This window comes from Lactuca serriola, chromosome 4 (assembly GCF_051521515.1).
Source record: "Lactuca serriola cultivar US96UC23 chromosome 4, Lser_US96UC23_V15, whole genome shotgun sequence".
NCBI classification, from domain to species: domain Eukaryota; kingdom Viridiplantae; phylum Streptophyta; class Magnoliopsida; order Asterales; family Asteraceae; genus Lactuca; species Lactuca serriola.
Genome location: NC_136411.1, coordinates 111,174,407 through 111,200,220, shown reverse-complemented (window position 1 = coordinate 111,200,220; position 25,814 = coordinate 111,174,407). Strand labels below are relative to the sequence as shown.

The following is a 25,814-nucleotide window of genomic DNA, read 5'->3' as shown; positions in this document are numbered from 1 at the left end:
GTTGTCAATATGTGAACACAGATAAGAGATAGTTACCCTCCTAAGTCATTCATAAACAAAGCCCCATAATTTTTGCAACATGTTACTTACATCCTAAAAGTCATTTCAACCAACTCAAAAAGTTTGTCAAACATTGATAGGTTTTTGAAAAATAAATACAACAATATCATTCGGAATTGCAATCATTTTTTGAGTTAACCATTTTTCTTGTGAGTGTGATAACACTAAACAGACTATTACCTATTTATACTATATATATAGAGGTGTATTTTACACTTGTTTTGGAAGTAAAGTTGTGTTAAAAAACCATTTTTTTCAGTTAAAAACGGTTCGGTTCAATTTCTTTAGAAAAATTGGTTTTTAATTTTTATTAAAACCTATTTCTAACCAAAGGTGAACCGGTTATTAAAAAACCAGTTTGATTTTTTAGGTCGATTAAAAAAACGTTTAATTTTGTACACCTCTACACCAAAGTTTGGCACGGTCCATATTAGTGATTTGGAGCGTTGACAACCCGTTTAGTCTCTAGTCGCCGTACCCGATACGGATTGTAATTTTCTTACACATTTCACTCCTACTCCTATCTACGCGTTTAACCCCAAAACCCTACTACTGCTTCTCTCTTTCTCTCTCTCTCTCTAGTTAATCGGAACAATGGCAGAGCAACTAACGGAGGAACAAATTGCTGAGTTCAAGGAAGCTTTCAGCCTCTTCGACAAAGATGGAGATGGTATATATACAGTTTTTCTCGTTTTCCTTGTTACATATCTGGTTATTATTTTTGAATATGCCTGTTTATGTAGATCCGTACTTGTTTTTTACTTGACAGTATCTTATGTGCTTGTATGCTTTTAGTAGATCTGTGAGGATTTGTTGTTTTCGATTGTTTTGGAGTTATTGCATATAGAATTAAACACACAAAAAGTGACTACTCGATCTGCATTTGGTCTTTACTATTGGTATTATTGTTAAAAAATTTCAGTGCGTCAAAAATATTTATATCGTTTGATTTTATACGACGAAGTAAAAGTAATTACGCTGGGAAGAAATCACAATTTTTATGCCTCCATCCTCAATCCTCATCATATGCAAATCTATAATGTCTATAGTGTTTGAGGAGGGTATATTATTAATTATACTATCATATATGCTCTGAATGGTGCGCTGGATGATATAATTTGATGTTAAGTGTTCAATTTTCATATATGTTGAAGAACAGGTTGGGATTTAATATCTCGATCTGTTTAAAATAATGATATAATATCTCGTATGTCTAGCAAAAATCCTTTAACTTAATTGAGATTTTGTTTATATGTATATATAAGGTTGTATTACGACTAAAGAGTTGGGAACAGTTATGAGGTCATTGGGCCAGAATCCTACTGAAGCTGAACTGCAGGATATGATCAATGAAGTCGATGCTGATCAGAATGGAACCATTGATTTCCCTGAGTTTCTCAATCTCATGGCCAGGAAAATGAAGGTCACTCTCACTCTCACTCTCACTTTTCAAATTTAAAATTCTTTGAAATAGAAACCTTATCCAGTTTTTTATTGTTTTGTTTGGGTTAATGAAGGACACTGATTCTGAGGAGGAACTGAAAGAAGCTTTCAAGGTGTTTGACAAGGATCAGAATGGATATATTTCTGCTGCTGAAGTATGAATTTTTACTTTTTTTTTTTTTGTAGAATTGAATTTGTGCTTATTTATTTATGTGATTGATTGTGCACAGCTTCGGCATGTGATGACAAACCTGGGGGAGAAGCTGACGGATGAAGAAGTGGATGAGATGATAAGAGAAGCTGACATGGACGGTGATGGTCAAGTTAACTATGAGGAGTTTGTGAGGATGATGCTTGCTAAGTAGTAATAATAATAATAATAATACTCTCATTTGAATACTTATTCTATTTGTTAATTAGATTTAGACACAGACTCACTCTCACTCACTCATTAAGACTTACTTATTAATTGAACAATGGTTCATTTTTAACTATTTAGTTGCCAAATTATGTTAATTGATACAAAATATCCAGTCACGTTTCAAACAGATTTAAAAAGAAATCAGTTTTAATTTTGACTATTTATACAATAGTACATTAAGCCTTATATTGTTGAATAGTTACACAAATTTACATCGATTCTTTAGATTAGATAACTTTAATCGAATTATCTTTAACAAATCACTAATAACATATGATATGATTGATGGTGTGCTTGTGGTGCCATCGTACGATGCCTTTGTAAGAGGTCCTTGAAATCATGGGCGGGTCTATAGTAAGGTATAGGTCTTTTTCATTAAAAAAATTCAGTATGTATTGTTATTAAAAAATTAGTCATGACATAATCTTACATAATATTTGAAGTCATCTTAATTATAACAAACTAACGAAAAACAAAAAAAGTAAAATTCTATTTCAAATTCTAAATCAGTTTGGGCGTTATCAACAATTTTAGTAGTTTTAAAGTATCCACATTCAAGAAAAATACAAATTTTATTCCTAATAATAATATCTAGCAAATCTTTTATTTTTAATAAAAGTTAGAGAGAGTAAAGAAAACAAATCTTAAATATCAAAAGTTTAAAATCTAAGAGACCCTAACTTTCAAAGTCATTGTCTAGCATCGAATCAACTTGACATATTTGACTTTATCACTTTTATTCTATATGATATTATATATTTGCTAAAGTAAATAATATGAATATACAACAACAAATATAAAACTTTGTGTATTGACGAGTCAATTAGTAATATGAGAACAGTTATTTACCTTGCATGAGTTTGAGAAAACCTATAAATTATATTAGAGTTATAGCTTCTTATTTGAGAATTGATATGGTATTTGTTAAAAAATAGTAAAATAAAATTTTAAGAAAATACATTTTAACAAGAATGGAGTCATCTGAATTAATACTTAAATATTCACATCAACAATCATTCTTAAGAGATTGAAGTCACTTAATACTAATGCTTTAAAAGCAAGTTGTAAAAATCTTACAAATAAGCTTCAAAACGGCTATATCTTAGATACCGATATTTATTCAACAATCTGAAATTATTAAAATATTACTATCAAATTATTATTTCAATCTACCGTGCCTTAGAGTATACGGTGTGGGTCACAACGAGAAACGAACTGGCTGAGTTGGCACACGAAAACGACGTCATAACACAGGGAACACAACCCCCCCCCCCCCCCCCCCAACTCGTTGAAGCTCGTTATGGCACTTCTGGTGCTCGTTACCACATATTGAAACGGGAATAGTAACCAATCAAAATCATTTTCCTACCTCTTTCTCTCTTTCTCTCTCTCTCTACATTTTTCTACCTCTTAACAAGTTATAACATTGGAATATCATTTCCTGCATGGTGTTATGGTGGTGTTAATGTTGATGTGTCATGTAAGATGGCGTTATAACATCGGCCCATACCCAATGCTCTTAGTGGAATGAAACTATTAAATTATTATTTGCATTAGTGGAATAAATTTTTTTTAAAAAAAAACTTTTAAATCATTATTTTCAATCTACCATGCCTTGACTCTTGATAGATATTTAACGCTTTGACTTTTGATTTCGTTTGAAATTATTGATTATAAAATTATAAAAGATGAATTTGCTTCTAAAAATACTAGAAGGTCAATGTTTAAAAAGTAGTAAGGTTATTTATATAATTTTGAAAGATGCTTGTAATATTTCCAATTTGTTATTAATGATTGGAGACATGTATATGGTTCTTAAGTAATAAATTTATGATATTCTTGTTATCAACTCCAACTCTTGAATTTAACGGTAGAAAATTTATTTGAAAATATTTGATAAGAAGTTTTTTTTATAGCTTCTTAACTTTGATTATTACACAAGGCTTTTGAAATGTCAGAGTCAGACTTAGATATCAGTAATATTATGTTTTTATTATTTTTGTTATCTCTCCTTCTCTAACAAGAACTGACCATATATATTCATTAATTTAATTTAAATTATATACAACAATACAAATAATAAAAGTAGTATGATTATGAAGATATTTTGCAAGGAGTCCCATGCTTTGGCCCTTCGATAGAGTGGTACCAAAAGATAATGTAGCATTGAAACATATCATGTGAGAGTGGGTGGGATCAACTAACACATAGGTAGTGTTTGTTTTTTGTCTGCAGATCTGCGTAACCTCTTCTGTCTGCGCCGCGCAGACCACGCGCAGACATTAGCCTTCGCAGACTGTTTGTTTTTTTTAAGACTGCAGACCTAAAAATGTCTGCGCGCCCTCTTCTTGGCGCAGACGTGAACCAGAGTCTTCTAACATCTTCAGACATCTTCTAGCCTAAAAAAACATATATATCTTTATTTTTTTCAAGTTTTTTTTTTTAAATTTATATTTTTTCCAACTTTATTAATGATGAACAATTTGAAAAAAAAATACAAAACTTAAAAAAACGTTCGACGATACAAACATTATATTTTTGACAAATTTATAAATAAAAATTTATTATAATAATAGTCGTTGAAGTTGTTTATATAAATATGACAAAAAAATCATAATATATTCTTATATTTTTTGCCAAATTTTGTAAAACATTATTTAATACAATATCGTCAATTTCTCGAGAAAATATTTATGGTACTTTTTTAATGGATTTAATTGAAAAATCAAAGTTTATTTGCATCCATTTATGTATCAAATTTTTTGATCACTAATTATAATGTTACTTATAACTTTGCAACCAAAGTTGTTGGTTTTTATAAAATATATACGTTAATTTATATCATTTTTATTTTTATTTTTTATACAATAATACATAAAAGCTGATATAGATTCGTTGATTATTTATATAAAAAAAAAAGTCATAAAAATATTAAAAAATCACTTTGAAGTTTAAAAAAATCAGTTTATTTAGATTTCAGTTTATTTTAATAGCCCGCAGATGTTAAAAAAACAAACAGTCTTCTTTTTTCAAACCGCAGACGTTTGGTCCACCTCTTCTACTGAAGAGGTCTACAGATGTGGTCCGCAGACTGCAGACATTTTGCCTCAGAAAAAACAAACAACACCATAGTTTAGAAAGTGTTAAAAAAACATAGTTACAATTGAAAGTGTTCATCAGCCTCACCGATATTTACATATAATTTCAGTTCGTATTGTTTTTTGTTTATTTCTTTTTTTGAATAATTGTATTAAATAACAACGTATTTTTATTCTTATTGTTAATATGTACAACATACTTTATCTTTTACACATCATAATAACATATTTATATAGTATCTTTTACTTATTATTATAGAAAAAAAAATTACGCATATTGCTATTATTTTTAAAATATGATTATATTACCTTTACCAATTAAAATAATATATTATGTTGATATTTTTTTTCTTATTTTTGGTTTGATTTTTTATATAACATAAGTTATATTATTGAAAAAAATACAAAATTGCAAGAATGGTCCATATGGTATGTCAAAACTAGCAACTTTGGTCCAAAATGGGTTTGCCTCGCAAGGATGGTCAAATAGTTTCGTTTTATTGCGAATTTAGTCCAATTTCCTATGAACTTTTTTATAATGATGGATTTGCCCCTTATTATTTTATTTTCTATTTTTCTTTTATTACATCAATTAAAAAACAATTAAAATCTCTCTCTCTCTCTCTCTCTCTCTCTCTCTCTCTCTCTCTCTCTCTCTCTCTCTCTCTCTCTCTCTCTCTCTCTCTCTCTCTCTCTCTCTTTTTTTTTCTTTCTTTCCAGATGAACACACAAAAAATAATAAAAAATCTAGCATACAAGAACACATAAAAGAATATGAATTTCCTAAATCCTAAACTTGTAACCATGAAAGAGATCGAGTTCAGTGGTTTAGAATGGAACCCCAAATATACATAAATCCAAATACACACACAAAGATACAAATATCTGCATATTTGGGATGTGAGGCGGAGTATAAATCGTCATCTGATTACGTGAATTCTCTCCTTCTCCATCTTCAAGATCTGTTGAGTCGTCAATCGTGTCTCTCCCCTGGCGACACTGTCTTCAAGATCTGATGAACATCAAGGGGTGACGACAAGAAAACTCTAAATGTTCAGATCTCGATGATGGTTAAGGATGATAAATCTTCTTCTTCGGCATGAGGATTTTCACCTGAAACCCTAAACGACGGCTGCAACCCTAAAAACTAGAAGTGTGGCGGCTGAAACCCTAAATACAAGCAAACATGAAACCCTAGCGACGCACCATCTCTGATATGGTTCGTCCTCCATCATTTCGTCTTCGGATCTGACAATGATTTTCAGGGGCGATGAAATGATTCAAGTTTAGGTTTAGGTTTCATAGTAGAAATCGATCGATTCAGGTGGTGGTGAAGGGCCTTGAAACACCAATAAGGGTTTCAGATCGACGGTGAGGGGGATAATCGGAAAAGGACAACTGTGGCGGTGCTCTTTCAGATCTTCACGGGGCTGCTAGGCAGCTGATGAAGACCATCGGGCGGAGATACATTGACGATGTCCATGAGCGGAGGTGACATGGATTAGATATCCAAAAAAACCCACCTTGGAAACATCCATGGAGTCGATTTTCAGAAACTCACCCTTCGTTATTTTTCAGAAATTTTGAACATTCATGAAGTCGATTTCCTGGGTTTTCATCATTTCTTTATGGGTTTTTGAGAGGCGATGATGGAATCATGGAGATTAGATCCAAGAACATCGGAATTTGGTCTGCGCAAACCCATATTAATTAAGAAGGAAGAGATGAAGAAGATGAATTGTTCTTGGGTAAAAAGAAAAAAAATGCAGCAGGGGAAATACGGTGGGGAGAGAGAGAGAGAGAGTATTTTATTTTTAATTGTTTTTAATTATTGTAATAAAAATAATTAGAAAATGAAATAATAAGGGGCAAATTCATCATTATAAAAAAGTTCATAGGAAATTAGACTAAACTCGCAACAAAACGAAACTATTGGACCATCATTGTGAGCCAAACCCATTTTGGACCAAAGTTGCTAGTTTTGACATACCACAGGTACCATTCTTGCAATTTTGTCTTGGAAAAAAATGACATTGTAGCATTACTAATTGTTGTCTTTAGTCTGATATGGTCACTGTCTTTATTTTTATTTATTTATTTATTTATTTTTGTACAATAGGTTATTAAACTTAAAACTTATATGTCTATTAAGTCATTTTTGTTAGTTTTTAATAGATCATTCGTTAACAATTTATTCTAAATTACACAAATGATCCTTATAGTTTTAATTTCTTTCGTGGCTGGTCCCTCACCTACACCACTACCTTTCATTTCCGACAACCCTAACTAATGATTGTATCTTGTGAACTTCATCAAATATGGAACTAAATGACTTGAATCGTTTTCTCAAAGAGCTTTTTGAAACTACATCAGTTGAGAAAGTTTTGATGGTTTGTAATCCTTTGTCTCTCAAACAACACATTACTCCTACACAGGTTGTTCGTTGGTGGTTTATAGTTGTCTTCTAAAGATTTTCGTAAGAGTTCTCACATATTGCGATCATCTCCCTTAATTCCAATGAGCCTTTGATCTTTTGAACAATGCAGTGGATGTTGTTCATGATGAACAAATGAGTTAAGGAATTGTCTTTGATTGTTTGGATTTTCCTTCCGGGTTGAATTGTAGTATCACAATCATCCATATTAAGTGGAGAGCTAATGGTGATTGCCCTTCGTGGTCGGTGAAATCCATACTCGGAGAGTCGGAGTAGTGGACTTATTTGAGAATCTAAATCCGGTTGTATGTTTAGAGACAATAAAATCTCATAGGTTTTGCTTATAATCTGAAATCAAGCTTATGTAATTCATTACATACCTCGTTAGTAGATGAATAGTCCCTCCTAGGATAGGAACACACAAGGTTATGTTGCCTGAGTTCTGACTGATTCGGCTGATTTGGAATAAAAAAAAACATCATCAATGTCGAGTAATAAATCCAATAAGGGATCATATAAATCAAACATTTGTAACAACTTCTTCGGTGACCTATGACTAATACTAATGCCTCCCATAAAATTAAAGAATTGAATCGTCGGACCTTTAACTATTTCCGATCATCAATGCTTTCCAATATGAGATGTTGTTCACTAATGATGTTCATAGATTTGCATCACTTAAGTGTCGCGCTGCGTTCCGAAAAATAAGAAGAGTAATCTCTGGAAACAACGTCATCTTCCCCGTCCGTTGTTGCAATCATCATTTTCAGGTGACTCGTTGCGAGAGTCTGGTAGTCAAGCGAGTTGACGAGATCAACTCAGTGAAATACAGTCTCGATCGGAGTAGAATTAGTGATGACTATATTATGAAACTCATATTCACGAGTCGAGACAACCCATGAAGATCTTAATTGCATTATTGACTTTCGTTAACTGGTGGTAAGGGACCAAACAAGAAAGAAATTGAAATATAGACCATTTGTGTAATTTAGAATAACTAGTTAATGGAGAATCTGTTAAGAATTAACGAAAGTGACTTAAAATAAATGTAAGTTGTAAGTTTAATGACCTATTAAAAAAAAACTTTAGTGACTAAATCGGACCAAAGACAAAAGTTGTTTGTAATATAGTGTTATTTTCCCTTATAACATTTAAGAAAACAAAGACCGACTAGTTAAATACTTTGTTGGGTCGTAAAAACTATGGAAGTAGACAATTGGCATGTAATGGAAAAAAGTTTGTTTTCGTCACTAGTTAGATAGAACGCCGACTTGTAAATATAGATTTTTTCCTACTTTATATATGTATAACTAGTAAGGTTGCCCATGCTTCGCATGGGTCAGAAGGGTTATTGTTAGAGATGCAAAATATTATAAGTTTCACAATCATTTTTATGAAACTTATTCAGCTTTATAGACCATTTTTTGACGACAAAAGTACATTGCTATCTCACAAATGTAGCATAAACTACATCTATTTCTTGATGCATCCCATTATACCAAATTGCCCCTACAATAAAACAATACAATGTCGTAATAGAAAGTAATGGAAGTAGGGAGACATAGAACACAAATATATATAAGTCTGTTGCTATTTTTATTTGCATTAATGTAATTTCAGAGCCAATATATATATATATATATATATATATATATATATATATATATATATATATATATGTGTGTGTGTGTGTGTGTGTGTGTGATCTGAGTACTGATGCATGATTTCCCTTCGACTATATGTTTCAATGGTTGTCCGTATCCCAAAACTGAAAAAAAAAAAAAAAAAAAAGCTTAAGAAATCGTTAATAAATTAATAGTAAACTGCAAAAACACTCATATGGTTCGATTTTGACCTGTTGTGATGACCATCTTGCCCTTGGAGCTGTTTAATCTCCATTGTTATACGATAAAAAAGTAGTAGAGGTAGAGTAATTTGTTTTAGTAGTATCTACATTGAACATGCATTATTTGAGAAGGATATATCTGAATCTTAGCCGAATTTTTTTCCAGATTTTGCTCAAATAGCAACTGTATCCGTTTAATCCAATCTTCTGGTGTGCCTGTTGTAGTTGGAAGTTATCTTTCTGAAATTATACGAACATGAGATTACAATGTTCAATCAATTCTTTATAATATTGTTAGAAAATAGTATATAAAATTAAAAATAAATAAAATAAATAAAAAGAAAAAAATGTGAAGAGTTAAAAAAAGAAGAAGAAATATGACCTTGAAAGTTGACATATGCATAATATGTTGATATACTACAAATTGTTTATTCACTCCACAATTAAAATTAATATAAAATATATAGTTGCATTAGGAATATAATTAACAAACTCATGAATACCTTTCGATTCAATTTTGGGGAAAATGCAAGAATAATGAAAATCTTTTTCATTCCATCAATTTCCTATTATATGGAAACAAATATTTAGTTTGCTTGAAGATGATTTCCTTTCCATTCCAAGCGCAAATCTGCTCATGCAAATTCAATCACATGGTAAAATAAGTAAAGAATCACATAAGAAAAGTTAACAGAAACTCACATAAATATATAAAATGGCCTAATCCCATGTTTGTATTCTCCTTTCATATTCAACATTCCATTCCTCTAATTACTTCAAAAAGTACATTGCCTACATTTTTATGGGTTACACCATGTTCATTCAGATTAAGGCTGTAATGCGTATGTTGTCTATATACAATATATTATCTATCTATTATGTCTGGTATTTTTCAGTTTTGACCAAAACGCCCTTTACTCGAAAGATCATCTAATCACCTCCTAATAATAAAGAATTAAAGATCCAATTACTGCCCATACCATTTATGATCCACTTGACAAATTTACAAATTTTTTTACCAATATACAAATTGAATGTCACCCAATTATACATTTGACTAAAATACCCTTGCATCCAAAATACAAAGAAATATAGCATTTTCTCTTCATTTGTTAACATTAAAAATTACTAATGAATTTAATATGTTCACAAAATCAAAAATGATGATCCAAATAATAAAATGATCAAGCGTTTGAATACACTTTCAACCTATTTCTTTTTTTATCTATTTTTAGTTATTCAAGGAGTAATTATAAAGTTATTGTAAAATTTGTTATTAACCAAAAAAGGAAATTAATAATTGTTTGTATTTACTGACTTTAGTACGTTGGGAAGGGTTGTGTATTTGCTCTCATGCACTTTTGCTCTGTTAAGCTAATCTTGTTGCCTAAACTCACCAATTAATCGTTCATATATAACTAATAATAAAAAATACACATTATCTACCTGACAAAAAGCATTTGTCTATCGGATTATGAAGAAATGAAATCATCTACAAAAAACACTCATTTTAGTAGTTTAAGTAATATATACTACGAATGTTTCAGGAGTTTTTTATTTGTCAACAACTATAGATGTATACTTACACTACATGAAACCACCTCCGGTTAAGTAAAGATCATATGCCAGAAAGAACCTGCAAACAATCATTCTATACATTAAAACATGCGATCTATAAAGATTTATGTTAACATGAAAAGTGATAATTAGATGTATAAGTTTTATATTAAATGCTTTACCTGTTTTGCCTTTTCCTGATTCCTTTTCTTCCTCCAGCCAAGAAGCCAAAACCAAAGCTTCACTTGGATATAAAAGTCGGTTATCTTTCTCTAGGCAATCTTGCTTAAACCTCTCCCATATCTCAGTGGATTTCAACTCCTTAACTGCAACAAATATTCTGAATTCAACTAATGGCTTCAAAAGTTACAGTAATGCCCTCTCATGCTTGAAGTTTGGACATTTATCACTTAACCACACACAAACAGAGCCTAATCTCCTATACATACAATAAATTATTTCAAGTTTTGAAGTTGAAGGCTTACTTACAACTGATATGAACTTCTTTATACCTGATTCATCTTTATCGGAGGCTAGCAATGGTAAAATTCTAACCATTAAAGATTCAGCATCGGTCTATAAGAATCCCACTCTCTGGTGGAGCACACACCTTCAATTCCATTTTCTGTAACAGATAGAGTACCCAAAAGTTATCATTCAAAAGTGGGTTAAAATGTGCAACGTCAATAAAAATCAGCAATCATATGAAAGTTATCAATGAATCTACAATTTTAACTAAGAATGTGACTCACCTTCTATAATTTATTGATATAACTTTCTTTATTGGTCAAAATTGTCTAAACAGTTCATCAAGCTCCTTCTTTGTTATCCACCATGGAAAATGACCCATCTTCTCCCATAAAATCAATAAAAAACTGTTGTTTGCAGATGATCAGATTAGCCTTTCAACTCCTTTGGAGAAGATCACAAAATACTGATATTGGTATTTCAAAAACATTTGGAGTGCAACGTTTCGATAGATTATGATAGTTACTAACCTTCTCTAACAAATCGAATTTAGGACTATGTTGGGCACCATCAGTACTAGAACAACACCACCAACAGAGGAATAAAGCGAGCAGTCGGGAAGAGAACAACACCACCATTGAAAAATATACATGTAGCTTATAAGAGAAGAATCGGGAAGAGAACCTTGAATCCAATAAGACTTTAGCTGTAGGTTTAGAGTAATGATTATGATCACAGATTACATGTGGTCCGGAGGAGCTTCGATTGTTCCAACATAAAAGAAAAACGCGAACAAAGAGCAAAAAAAGCGACATAATTTTACCAACAATCAGGGGACGAAGCGAGAAAATCAAACCCTCCATGTCGATTTGGGGTGTTTTTCTTTAATCCGAGAAGTATTTTTCTCAATTTTACTAATAATCCAAAGATGAAGCTAAAAATTAAATCGATCATCCGTTCTCCTCCGCTTCCTCCACGAATAGAATTGTGCTTCAAAGTGTTTGAAACGGAGAAAGACTGCAATTCTAAGACGCCACGACCGGCAGTAGGCGGAGTGTGTGAAGCAGTCTGGATTGGTGGTGAAGAAGAAGGGAGAAACGATGGAGACGACGAGGGTTGGGGAGATGGTGGAATTTGGAGCCAAGATAAGGAAAACAGTGGAAAAATCGGGAAGTAAAAGCCTTAACCCCTGTGTTCAACCCGAGTAACAATACCCTGGTCAAGTACTGTTGTTAAGAGGTGCAAGAATCGGACCAATTTGTATATACATAAAATATGTGGACCAAAGATGCCAAATCCCATCAAGTTTACTCTAGCTAAGGCAGCAGAATTTTAATATATATATATATATATATATATATATATATATATATATATATATATATATATATATATATATATATATATATATATATAATTTTGAAGCTAAAGTTACTTATTTGATAATGGGAATCATTATATAATAAGGAAAGTTAAAACAAATATTAAAAAGTTCTCTTATAACTAATTTTGTTATATTTTAACATCCCAAATTTCAAACCAAAATTTTCTTTTTCAAATTTTCTTTTTAAAAGTATAAGTAAAACAAGCATTTCCATAAAGACTAAGTATCAAATAGTGTCAAACCACACAACTTAACATGTGAAATCACTGTATCACAATTCTTAAAAGTAGCAAAAGTCTTAAAAACATAAACATAGGAGATGTGATGCATCACAGTCAAGCTGGAACCCATCAACTGTCAGAAGCACAACCTAAAAACATTTAATCCATAATTGTAAACACAAAGCTTAATGAGTTCCCCAAAAATACACAGCATCACAATATACATACAATGCAAACAATCAATGATCACAACCTTTCGCCCTTTCACCAATAACATAAAAAGCAGGGCTTACGACCTCGTGTTATTTCGCCAATAATGTGTGATATTGCTTTATTTAACTATGTATTTTAGGCCATTATCCTAATATATTTGAGTAAAAATGTTAAATTTTAAGATATATGATACTTAATATGTTTTGTGTCACACCCCTGACTAGCGGCGAAAATGTCGGGTTGTACAATGTTAAAATGTTGGGTCACAGTCATTGAACATAAATGTTTGTTTCTTGATGAATTTTCTAATTTCTTGTGGGGTTTTCCATTACATAATAAATATGAAGTTGTTTCCATATTTAGTAACTTTCGGGCTTATGTTAAATATCAATTTTAAACCAACATTAAATCTTTTCAATGTGATAACGGTCGTGAGTTTAACAACCAACAACTCCTTACTTTAATGTCCCGATTTTCAACATAAAATTTTCATTTTTATTTATTCAAATATATCAAAGTATAATTACAATATGTGGAAAACATGATTCGAATGTGTGTATGTAACATCCTGTTTCAAGAAGTTTCTTATTCTGGGATTTTGGACAATAAATGGATCAAATAAAGGCTTTGGGCTTCAAGGGAATGTGTAACACCTTGTTTCGGATCATTCCATAATTCAGGACCGTGACCCGAGAATCAAATATCATAAGGCTTCGGGGCTTGGGAAGGAGAGGTTTAGGCCCATTGGATAGTGGATAATGTAAGTTATAGGTACCGAGTGTTCAGTTCGTGTTTTGAAGCCCATGGGTATAGCGGTAAAGCGATAGTTCAGGCATTTTATGAATTTTGGATTTAAGCTTGGGAAGATGTAAGGAAAATAAGAGATGATATAATTATAGAGCTTCTCATTACCTTTCCATGGATGTAAAGAACGTCGAAATCAGATTTAGAACGAAAAAGTTATGGCCTTCGGAATATTGGTGGTTCTAAACCCTAGCCAAGTACGGTGGGCCTACGCCATAAATACGCCGGGCATACTAGCTCGACATCCGAATTGTGGAGGCTTCAACATACGTGGGGTGCACGTATAGTTACACGGGTTGTACGGTAAGCATGAGCAAACCCTAAATTTTAGGGTTTGTGTTAATCACCTTAATTCACTCATGAACCTTCCAGCCTCCACCTCCCCAAACCCTATGAATGAAACCCTAATTTCCATTTGAGTGTTTTGAGCTTAGAAATGAACTTTGAAGGTGATTTTGGTGATTTTGAAGGAATACGAACTCTTGGAAGTTGCATTGGTGTGGCTAGAGCTTGTGGATCCAGAAACATCACCAACATGGAAAGCTTTTGGAGCTATAAAATCTTAACTTGATGGTTCTTCTGATAAGATCTAGTTAGGGATTGTTTCTACGCTTTATATGGTCTTTTAATCCATGCTTGGGAGTATGAGCTACTCTAGAAGCTAAGGATGATAGATCTTGACATTTTTGAGGTCCCTTGTTCATAAAAATGCAATATTGGTGTGTTATATAGGACCATGCAGGATTTTTTTTGGAAAGGGAACTTCCCTAACGAGGGTTTTCGGGCCATCTTTTGCGCACCGACTAATCCCCCGCTACAAATATGAGGTTATGCCTCATGCCCTGGAGTCACTGTAGACGAACCTCCATGGCCATAGGGGCTGAGTAGTGCCAAGATTTGAACATGGGTCAATAGGTTATCCACCATATCTTCTACATGTCTTACCAAGTCACCACAATCCAAGTAGTTACCATTAAGACATCCAAAGGAGTAAAGTTTCCAGTTTTATGATTTAGGGTTCTTATTATGGGTTTTATTGAGTATTGGGTCCCATTAAGACATATAAAGGAGTAAATTGGCCAACTTTATGTGTTAAGACATCATAGAGGATCAGATCTGAGATTGGACAAAGTGGCTTAATCGATTAAGCACTTAATGGGCACCTGCGGAGTATGTTGGGCGTACCCAGCTCGTACGCAGCGCGTACTTGCCAAAAGAGAAGTACTTTGGGCGTAAGTTTGAGTACGCTGGGCGTTAGTTTGAGTACGTTGGGCGTACTCAACAGCTTTGACTTTTGTTGACTTTTGCAATTTGGGCCCTATTTGGACTACCAGGGTTTTGGGCCTTGTTGGGCCATTAGTATTTCTAACTTTGGGATATTGTTAGGCTTTGGGCCTTCTTGGATTTTGGCCCATAATGGGCTTTGGGTATCATTTGGGAATTTGGGCTATATTGGGTGTTTGGAGCCATTAGGTTGGGCCATGGTTATTAGGCCAAGTGAGGAAAGGGTAAAATGGTCTTTTACCATGGGAGTTGGAAAAATGAATTAGATTCCTTGTCATGGATTGTGACCCAATTATTAATTGGTGTTTTATTTGATTGATTAGCACGAAGATTTTCCAGATCAGCAATCTGAGCGTTTATCTGATTTCCAGTGGTTGGAGGTGAGTTTCCTTACTGTGCTTGGTGGGTCGAAGGAACTAATGTTGGCCCATGGTTTATTATGATTAGGATACTAGTTGTCTGCGTGACTCTTGCATGTATGTGATGTGATGTGTTTATCGGGTGGGGTCTGATGTCAGGCGGGGCCTGATGAGTATATTGTATGTTATTTATCTTAGTGATTCTTGCATGTGTTTTGTGTGTCTATATGAATGTTGGGTGGGGCTCGATGCCAGGCGGGGCCAAATGAATGTGATGGGGCAGGGCCCATTTCATGTTGCTGACAGATTTGTTTCGATTAGGGCTCGATGTTGGGCGGGGCCGATGGGTGTGGGGCATGTCCCATTGTATGTTTGATATGTATGGTATGTGGTGTTTTGGGGAACTCACTAAGCTTCATGTTTAAGGTTTTCATTTTATTTTCCAGGTGCTTCCGGATCAAAAGGGAAGAGCTCGGGGTGATCGCATCGCACACACATCATGATTTCCGCTTTATATAACACTGATGTATTGGATTGATTGATTGGCATACTCTGATTTTATTGTATGGTTTTATAAACACATTTGGGTTGATGGTTTTGCTATAATTAAATGAAAATTTTGGTCTTAATTTCTATGGACGTTACAATTTGGTATCAAATCCTTGGTTTGAGGGATTCAGGCATACTTCCAGGTGTGTTTGAACTCAAAATGAGGATTTGGTTAATTTTCCATAAATATAAATATTTTACATGAAGAGTTTTCTATTAAAAGAAAGGGGTGTGGTGCATGTAGTTGACCGAGCTCAAGTAAGTTTTCCCAAAATACCCATACATGTTTTATGTTATGCTTTGAATTGTGAATCTGTGAATCGCATGCTAGATTAGGGCTAAGGATTTGCTCAGGAACTGCATGATAGAATGCTAGGAGAGATGTCTTTGTATGCCTCTTGTATGAGCTTGTAGAATTGCATGCTAGTACTGATCAGTTGGTGATAGGATGGCCTTTTTAGGTTATGATTGATTCTGATTACTTGATGCTTGAATGCTGCTTGCTTTATGCTTTTAGGAGTTCCCATTATCATCAGCTAATTAGTAAGCGAATATGTTAAGTTAGATGTTATTAAGACTAGATAATTTTAGAAGGTTAGGTTTTAACTCTATTGCACAGCTCTTATCTGAGTCCAACCATTGTAGTGTGATACCTTTCATTTGAAGAATTATCCTGTTTCAGAAACATGTAATAATATCCGTGAGCTAGTTAGAGGGTGTTAGGGGGGTTCCTTCTGCATTTGATGGCAGAGAGTGGTGTGGTGATTTCCCTAGGAACCTTAGGAAGAGATTCGGTGTTGGGAGCATTGCCTTGTTATGGATTGTATTGATTGATAAAGGAGTGACTTGGAGGAATCCTTGAGGAAAGTACGAATAGATGTGTAAGGTAGTATGGGCTCGTACTACTGAAAGCACAGGATCCGTACTCGATTCAAGGGGAGTCATGATGATACTAGGAAATTTGTAGGTTTTGGGACTCCTTGATGTGTGTGTGTGTGTATATATATATATATATATATATATATATATATATATTCTGATGGTTTGTGTGTTCTACTTTCAGTATGGTGGCTACACGAGGAGGTTCCGGTTCAGGCTTTAGGTCCGGACAGTTGGATGAGCAGATGCATGAGTTTATTTTGTTTGAGATTACCCACAACATACTTGATCAAACTCTTGTGCTCTTTGGTTCGGTCACAGAGGGTATCATGGAGGTTTTGGAGGGGCACTTGGGGGCTTTTCATTCTGAGATGGTAGCATTGATAGGAGCTCACACGTTGACTTTCCCTAAGTTCTAGGCATGTAGGGCTCCAGAGTTCTTCGAGGAGAAGGACCCGATCGTGAGTAGATGTTGGTTAGCAGATGTCGCGATTGCCTTCTGCACTAGCAGTTGTCTCGAGGGGGCAAAGGTCAGACTGGCTTCCTGTCTTCTAAAAGATAGAGCTCGAGATTGGTGGGAGGAGGTTATATACGTCGTAGGGGACGATGTGGTTGATTCAATGACATGGGATGACTTTATGATGAGATTTCGAGCTGAGTTTGCATTGGTGGTTGAGGTGCTTTAGTTGGCGAGGGAGTTTCAAGACCTTTGCCAGACTACTATGATGGTGGCTGAGATCACCACTAAGTTCCAGGAGAGGGCTTTGTTAGTTCCACAGTATACAACGGATAAGGAGATGAAGAAGGTAAGGTATCATGATATACTGGGGAATGATATTAGAGGATTTACGAGTTTTGCAGGGTGCAAGAACCTGGATGATGTGATTGCTAGAGCCCAGGATCGGGAGATTGATTTTGAGCACTTATGGAATCCAAAGCATGTGCAAACAGTCGGGGGTCCTGCAAAGAGACCCGATAATTATAATCATAGATTAAGGGGCCAGTAGGGTCAGGGTCAGTGCAACACGTGCGGGAAGCATCACGATGGGGGTTGTCGATATAGGGGTATGGGTTGCTACAAGTGTGGCAGGTTCGGTTATGTCAGCAGAGATTGTCCTTAGGGGATGATCCCATTATGTTTTCACTGCAACCAAGTGGGCCACCAGAAGGTCGATTGTCCGAAGTTGATGAGTACAGCGGTGAGGACACCTGCTCCAGCCACTATAAGAGTTATTGATGGACACAAGGGCAGTGTGGAGGTCCCTTTGCTGAGGAGTCGAGCATTTCAGTCACATGCCGAGGGGGTCCGAGTCCCATCAATTGACATCACATACATTTTGTGTTGAGAATCTTCTTATGCCATTTGGCAGTCCGACAGCCTTGTTTAGGAGATATTTGGGTGAGACAAATTTGGATTGCGAGGAGAAATTCATCAGTCGTTGTCATAACAAGCTTAAAGTAATAAAAGATCAGCACTCGGTTTGATATCTGGTAGTGTCAGCAAGAATTCAAGAAATTCGTGAGGTAGGCATGTAAGGTTTGAATGCAAGATATGTAGGGGTTCTTCATGATTTCGAGGAAATAAGGAATTGGTTTAATCATGAGTGTAAGATTGGTAGTTGTCACGTTTATACCTTCGTACTATGGTCAAGTGCAGGTTCGCATGGGAAGGGCTCTAAGTGAAAGTAGGTTGTGAAACTGATTGGGTACCCATTTATATAGCTGAGATGTTATTCTTCGTCCTCCGATGAATTGCTAAGGACTTGTAGTGAAGTCAACGGGAAGCACTTGGGATTGTAGATCTCATTGAGGTTTCAGTAAGGACTCATCCGATTTTGGAATGCGTATGATCGTGAAGATTGGCTAGTAATGGAATGCTAGTTTTTGTAAGTTCAGGTGGTAGCTAGTTTGAACTGTAAGGTTGTTTTTCCTCACTGTACTTGTGGGTTGAAGGAAATAATGATGGCCTACTATATTATATATTCTGGTATGTTTTATGTTGTAGTGAATTGTTCGATTTGTGCCCTGATATATAGGATGTTGCTATGTTGTAGTGTTCTATAGATCCGCATGTTTGTCTAATGATGTTTATATGATTATCTATTAATGGATATATGTTATTTTTTATGCATATGTCGACATGGTGTGGTGGGGTTGAGACTGTATTGTTATGTGTTGTCAGTTAACAGACCGGGGCATTCCAACCAAAAGCTTATGGGTCAGGGCATTCCAACTGGAAGGTTGTGGGCCAGGGGTAATCCAACTATGATGTTGTCGACCCAATATGTATTAGGCAATCTAACCGAAAGGTTGTGGGACAGGGCATTCCTATCGGAAGGTTGTGGCCTAAGGGTAATTCAACCAGGAGGTTGTGGACCCAATATGTGTTTGGTTATATGTTTGTGTGGTGGTACCTTGGGGGAACTCACTAAGCTTTGACTTACAATTTTAGTTTATTGTTTCAGGTACTTTAGATGATCGTGACAATGCGAAGGCGTGATCGTGCACATCCTTCAGATTTTATGTTATTGGATTTTGGGATACTCTGATTTATGAATTATACTTGTGAAACCATGTTTTTGTAAAAAAAAAAATTTTCTGGGGTTGTTTTGGGAAAATGAAAATTTTACTCTGATTTTTGGGATGTTACAATATCTTCAAGGTACTTTGTCGCATGGTCTTCACATTCACTCGTCTAATATCGATCGTTTGGTCTATTAAACTGATGATGACTGGGTTGGTTGTCCTTAAACTCGCTGATCTACCTCTGGATTCTTTTTCTTTCTCAGTGACAACCTTGCCTCATGGTCTTCCAAATGCCAACATGTTGTGTCTCGATCTAGTGCTGAAGCCGAGTACATGGGGGTAGCTAATATCGTTGTTGACGCTAGCTGGCTTCGAAATCTCCTCCTTGAGTTGTTTTGTCCATTGACTCGTGCCACTGTTTTTCTTTTGTGATAATGTAAGTGTTATGTACTTGGCTTCTAACCCTGTTTAACACCAAAGAGTCAAACATTTGGAAATAAATTTATATTTTGTTGGGAACATGTTGCCATTGGCCATGTTCACATTTTGTATGTTCCATCTGCACACCAGTTTGTTGGTTTATTTACTAAGAGCCTCCCTATACCTTTATTTTTAGATTTTCGAAACAGTTTAAGTATACGAGAACCTCCTACTCAAACCGAGAGAGAGTGCTAGATTTATATGTATTTTATCTTTCTTGTATAGTGTAGGGGTCTCTTTGTAAATACTATATATATATATATATATATATATATATATATATATATATATATATATATATATATATATATATATATAAGGATATAGGGTTGAGATCGATTGAGAACTTATAGTTTCCCGAGAACCCGAAAACTAAAAGTGGAGCGTTGGATCAAAAGTAATTCATTAAGGACATGATCGTCATCTTACCAATATCATTTAAATTTTAATTTTTTTGTATTATTTAATATATTAATATAAATGTCTAAAAATTTACATCATAAATCAAATTTTCATGTTTTTTTTTTAAATATAGTATTTTTCGTTTATTTAAGGGTTTAGGTCATTTTTTTCACTTAACTTTTGGTTTTGTGCTCATTTGGTCACTTAACTATTTTTAAGTTTTAAAATGTCATCAAAATTTTGACTTTGTGTTCATTTAGTCATTTAACTTTTAGTTTGGTCACTTAACTTTTAGATTTATACTCATTTAGTCACTTAACTTTTAAAATTGTGCTCAATTAGTCACTAAACTTTAAAAAAAAATTTAGTAACTAAATGAGAACAATTTTAAAAGTTAGGTGACTAAATATGACCAAAACAAAAGTTAAGTGACTAAATGAGCATAAAGCCAAAAGTTTGATGACCTTTTAAAAATTAAAAAAAGTTAAGTGACTGAATGAGCATAAAACCAAAAGTTAAGTGACTAAAAATGACCTAAACCCTTTTTTTAAATGCAGATATTTTAATTTTTTTTATAGAAAACATGAATTTTTGAAAAAAATATATTTTTTAAAAAAACTGTAATTAAAAAAAGCTGCATTTTTTTTTCAAAAAAACTGTAATTTTTTAAAAGAAAACTGCATTTTTTTTCAAAAAACAACATTTTTTTAAAAAAACTGTATTTTTAAATAAAAAACTGCAATTTTTTAAAAAAAATTGCAAGTTTTTTAAAGAAAGTTACATTTTTTTCAAAAAAACCTGCATTTAAAAAAAAATAAACTGTAGTTTTTTCAAAAAAAAAATTGCATTTTTAAAAAAAAAAAAAAGTAAATTTTTAGGTGCATATATACATATTTTTTTCAAATGCATATATGTATAATTTTTATACTATAATATTCGTAAGAAAATCACAAAAAATTTCATTTTTGTTAATTAATTTATAAACATAATAGCACAAGTGTTTTATTCGATACAAAATAAAATATAAAAAATAAAAAATGCTATAAATTTCAAATCATGTTCATGTCTTCGTGTCAATATTTCCTTATTTTCTTCAATTTATCAATTTTCACCTCTTCAATATTCACCACAATTTCTTCCAAATCTACACAAAAAAAAAAATTATTGATGCAAAAACACTCACAAAAATACATATGTGATTTTCATGTGATTAACATATGAATCACATTTACATATGACATCATATGTAAATGTGATTCACATGTGAATCGCATGTGATTCACATATGAATCACATGTAAATCATATGTGAATCACATGTGATTTACATATGAATCAAATATGATTTACATGTGAATCACATGTAATTTACATGTGAATCACACGTAATTTACATGTGAATCAAATGTGAATTACATGTGATTAACATATGAATGTGTGCATATCTATATCTATATATATATATATATATGTGTGTGTGTGTGTGTGTGTGTAATTCATACGTAATTCACTTGTGATTTACATGTGAATCACATATCATTCATATATGATTTACATGTGATTAATATGTGAATTTTACCAAGTACAACATACCTGAACAAAAGATTCAAAAATTATAATGCAATTAATTTGTTTGATGCACACAAAAGATATGATCTAATTCAATAATGTTCATCAAGTCTCTTACCATTAAGGCACAAATGGAGCCATCCATATTGAACCCCAAATCCAGATATATGACAAAAACATATATGTAGTTTAAGATTTCAGATCATAAGGTAAAAAAGAAGCACCTGTTGATTCGAATGAAGCCAATTATTAAGCAGGTGCAGAGAAATCCAATTACAACAACATCATCTGGATTAACATGAGCACGGCCTTTCCACCAACCAGTACTCAGTATCCAAGTGTACATGGTTAAATTTCCATTTTCCTACCATATTTGATCTCTGATCAACTAATAACTCTTATCATTTTTGCCTCTATTATGTAACCTGAAGAGAAATATTACCTCAAACAGGTGATCTGAGAAGAAGTGGGATAAAGAACCAGTTGATATGAGCAAGAAACATTGGTTCAAGGTAAGGGGGGTCTGCACCAAAGCATAAAAAACAATGAAAATATTGTAAGAGCTCGTTGAATTTTAGGGCACAAAAACATTTGGAACTAGACTGCTATAATATATGATGAAAACAATAACCAATAAAGTGAAAACGAGAATGCAAATTAGAGCAAATGTCACTTGATGTATTCCAATTTTCGCAAAAGAATGATCTTCATGTGATGTCACTTCTTCTAAGATCAAAAGAACCCAAAATCCACTGATGCATTCATCGAACAGGTGGTGAGCGGAACAAGGAGATCTCCACTCTCGCGAAAATCAGTGGTTTTGATTCAAAAAGTATTCTGTGTCAAACAACATTGGAAGAATAGAATTAAACTAAAGTAAATCAGATCAGCAACTTTTCAATGTAACAGAACGAGGTCATGAAAACAGATTCAATCATGAAGTGATTGACGATACTTACTTGATAATCGATACATAGGTCAGAACTGTGGAGGTTGGAGCCATATGTGACGGTGTTTGTGTAGTTTGTGGCGGTCGGAGGTGCGATTGGAAAAGAAGGCATTGGCGGTATAAGATCCTCACTAGATAGAGGTGATCTACAAATGCGATTCGATGGTTTATTGTTGCAATCGAACATAAAAATGAATGAAGTAGATCTCTTGGATAGTGGATTTGACGTTGTTGATATGCCATACGAGGACCATAGATTGGTAGTCGTTGTCGTTTATCAGAACAGGTAGAGATGGAGGATGGAAGGAGGAGGAAGGCGGTAGATGGAGTGGATCGTCGATCCTAAGTCTGTGCGTTAAATTCGATCTTCAATGTGGCGGTATCCTTGGCGAAAATCGATGGGGGAAATATTGGATGGAGAGATATTCATCGGAAGGATGCGGATGATGGAGTCGTGAAGAAACCTGAGAGATGAGAGAGAAAGTGAGAAGCATGTGTTTGTGTGTGTGTGGGGTTTTTTTTAATTTGTTAAATTTATTATTATGATTGATATTTTTAATTCCTAATCTGCCCTTGTAAATATTTATAAAATGTCTAAGATACCATCGAAACAAGTGATAATTACAATTACGCCATGATCAATCTAAGCCATTTAAGATTTTGATCTAACGCTCCATCTTTAGTTCTCGGGAAACTTTGAGTTCTCAAATGATCCTTCCTCTCTCTCTCTCCCTCTCTCTCTTTATATATATATATATATATATATATATATATATATATATATATATATATATAGGGTTTAGGGAATATGTGGTTGTTATGTACCTAATATTAAGTATAGAACCATAAAAAACTACATAGTTTTAACAAAATACAATCAAATCCCTCTACTATCTTTCTTGTATCCTCTATAAGAATAGATGATAGGCTTTCTACATATTTTTATGGAGTTTTAAATATTTAATTTTACACCACAAACCATGTGTAAGAATACATTATCAAATACCTATAAGTCTTCATACTCAAATTTAATATAGAAAACTATAATGAAAGATTGAAATTGCTCATTAAAAACTCAATAAACTTCTTTCCATAACACATAAAAAGAACAATGCAAGTATACATATGGTAGGTGTCAAAGAAAGTTATGAAGCCTACTAGATGTCTAATATAAACAACATATTCGAAATACATAGATATTGGAGATAAATTATGAAATCAGAAATAATATGAGCTCAAAAGCAATAATAAGAAGTTAACAATGAAAAAAATTGTGTTTTTTTATTCAAAATAAAGTTAATTTTGATGGTTCTATACATAATATTACATACATGACAGCCACATATTCACTTTTTCCATATATATATATATATATATATATATATATATATATATATATATATATATATATATATATATATATATATATATATATATATATATATATATATATAACCGAAACATTTTCACTCACTTCCATTTTCCTTTCTTAAACCTAACAAAAATGATCAAAATCACATAACTAGCACGGAATAACAATCCATTCATCAAATTGCATTTTAACATATAATCAATAAATACATAATTTTAACAAAAAAAGAAGAAATTATTACACAATCACTTTTGACATATAATTTTTAATCCATTATCCAGATGGTAAAAGTTTATAAAACACTCTTGGACTTGAGTTGGATAACCACGCATGCTATCCTATTTTAAAATTAAACCCGCATTAATTCTTCTAAAACAAATAGGAACACGTTTCTCTACAAAAGTAATATGCAAACATGTCATAACTTTTAATCATAAAAATAAAGCATATTTTTAACAAACAAACTAGCATGCATTTGATATATTTTATCAACAAAATTATAATCATCAAGACAGCATATTTTAACATAAATACTAAAAAACATAAAATATTTTTTCAAACCAAATTATAATAACTTTTAGCATGCATGTGTGACCTAACACATACCAAATAACCAATAAATGTATGTGCGGATTACCATGGATTTTTGGTACACAAAAGATAAGAACAAAAACAATTAAGCGATTGTTTATTTTTTAAAATAACTATTTCTAACCATTTTTGATTGAGTATCATTTGGTTTTTCATAATTGTTTGTTTTTTTTTTTTAAATTATGACTTAAAAACTGTCGCACATGTGCTACACGATACAATAATGTTATCATCTTCAAACAACTTCTCACCTTATTTTAAGTTATATTATAAACAATTCAGATATATTTTACATAATTTCTAAATTGTTTGACAAATTTTATATAAGTACTTTTTTTTGTATTACATTGTCTATAACAAAACATTAATAAATTATAAAGTTAATCATTAAAATTACAAAATCTATTGAAGCTAACCAAAGAAATAACCATCGTTTTGGAAAATTTAACAATATGAACATGTTGTTCGTTAAATTAACAATTTTATTTATTGTTATCTAACAATTATTATGTTTAATTATTTTATATAAATGTCTTTAAAAATCATATCATCAGAATGATCTTTATATTCGATTTGCATATGACTAAAAGTAAATCAAATTTTGGTTTAGAATTATTTTTAACTGTTGTATTGTTAGTTTCAGTTTATTTCAGCAACCTGCAAACCTTAAAAACCAAATAGACTTATTGTTGCAGTTTGCAGACGTTTAGTTCATCTTTTTTTGTTGCAAATGGTTATAGATGTGGTCTGCAGACTACATACATTTTAGCTTCGAAAAAACCCAACACTTAAATCAGGGGCGGAGCTTCAACATTTGATGGGGGGGGGATATAATATGTATAAAAATCGATGAACAGTGGGGTCATGACCAAAATTTTATATTTTTGGGCCTAATATGTATGAAAT

At 33.0% G+C, this 25,814-nt stretch overlaps 1 protein-coding gene and 1 long non-coding RNA gene across 11 annotated transcripts; one reads left to right on the top strand and one right to left on the bottom strand.

Moving 5' to 3' along the window:
* The first annotated feature begins 549 nt into the window (after positions 1-549).
* LOC145102325 (calmodulin) lies at positions 550-1,994 on the top strand. The gene is made up of 4 exons (XM_079039708.1): positions 550-730; positions 1,326-1,483; positions 1,578-1,658; positions 1,734-1,994. The coding sequence occupies exons 1-4, from the start codon at positions 655-657 to the stop codon at positions 1,866-1,868; spliced, it is 450 nt and encodes a 149-aa protein (XP_078895834.1). The 5' UTR covers positions 550-654; the 3' UTR covers positions 1,869-1,994.
* Positions 1,995-8,727: 6,733 nt separating this feature from the next.
* LOC145102324 (uncharacterized) lies at positions 8,728-12,540 on the bottom strand. 10 transcript variants are annotated; one of them, XR_013706116.1, is made up of 9 exons: positions 12,151-12,539; positions 11,858-12,033; positions 11,612-11,734; positions 11,042-11,484; positions 10,889-10,938; positions 10,621-10,794; positions 9,806-9,933; positions 9,312-9,542; positions 8,728-9,224 (listed from the first exon to the last, which is right to left on the bottom strand). It is a non-coding gene; the product is annotated as an uncharacterized LOC145102324 (long non-coding RNA). The 10 variants fall into 10 exon arrangements; XR_013706118.1 differs by having other exon boundaries at positions 10,749-10,794; XR_013706115.1 differs by lacking the exon at positions 10,621-10,794 and adding an exon at positions 9,685-9,719.
* Between the last annotated feature and the right edge of the window lie 13,274 nt (positions 12,541-25,814).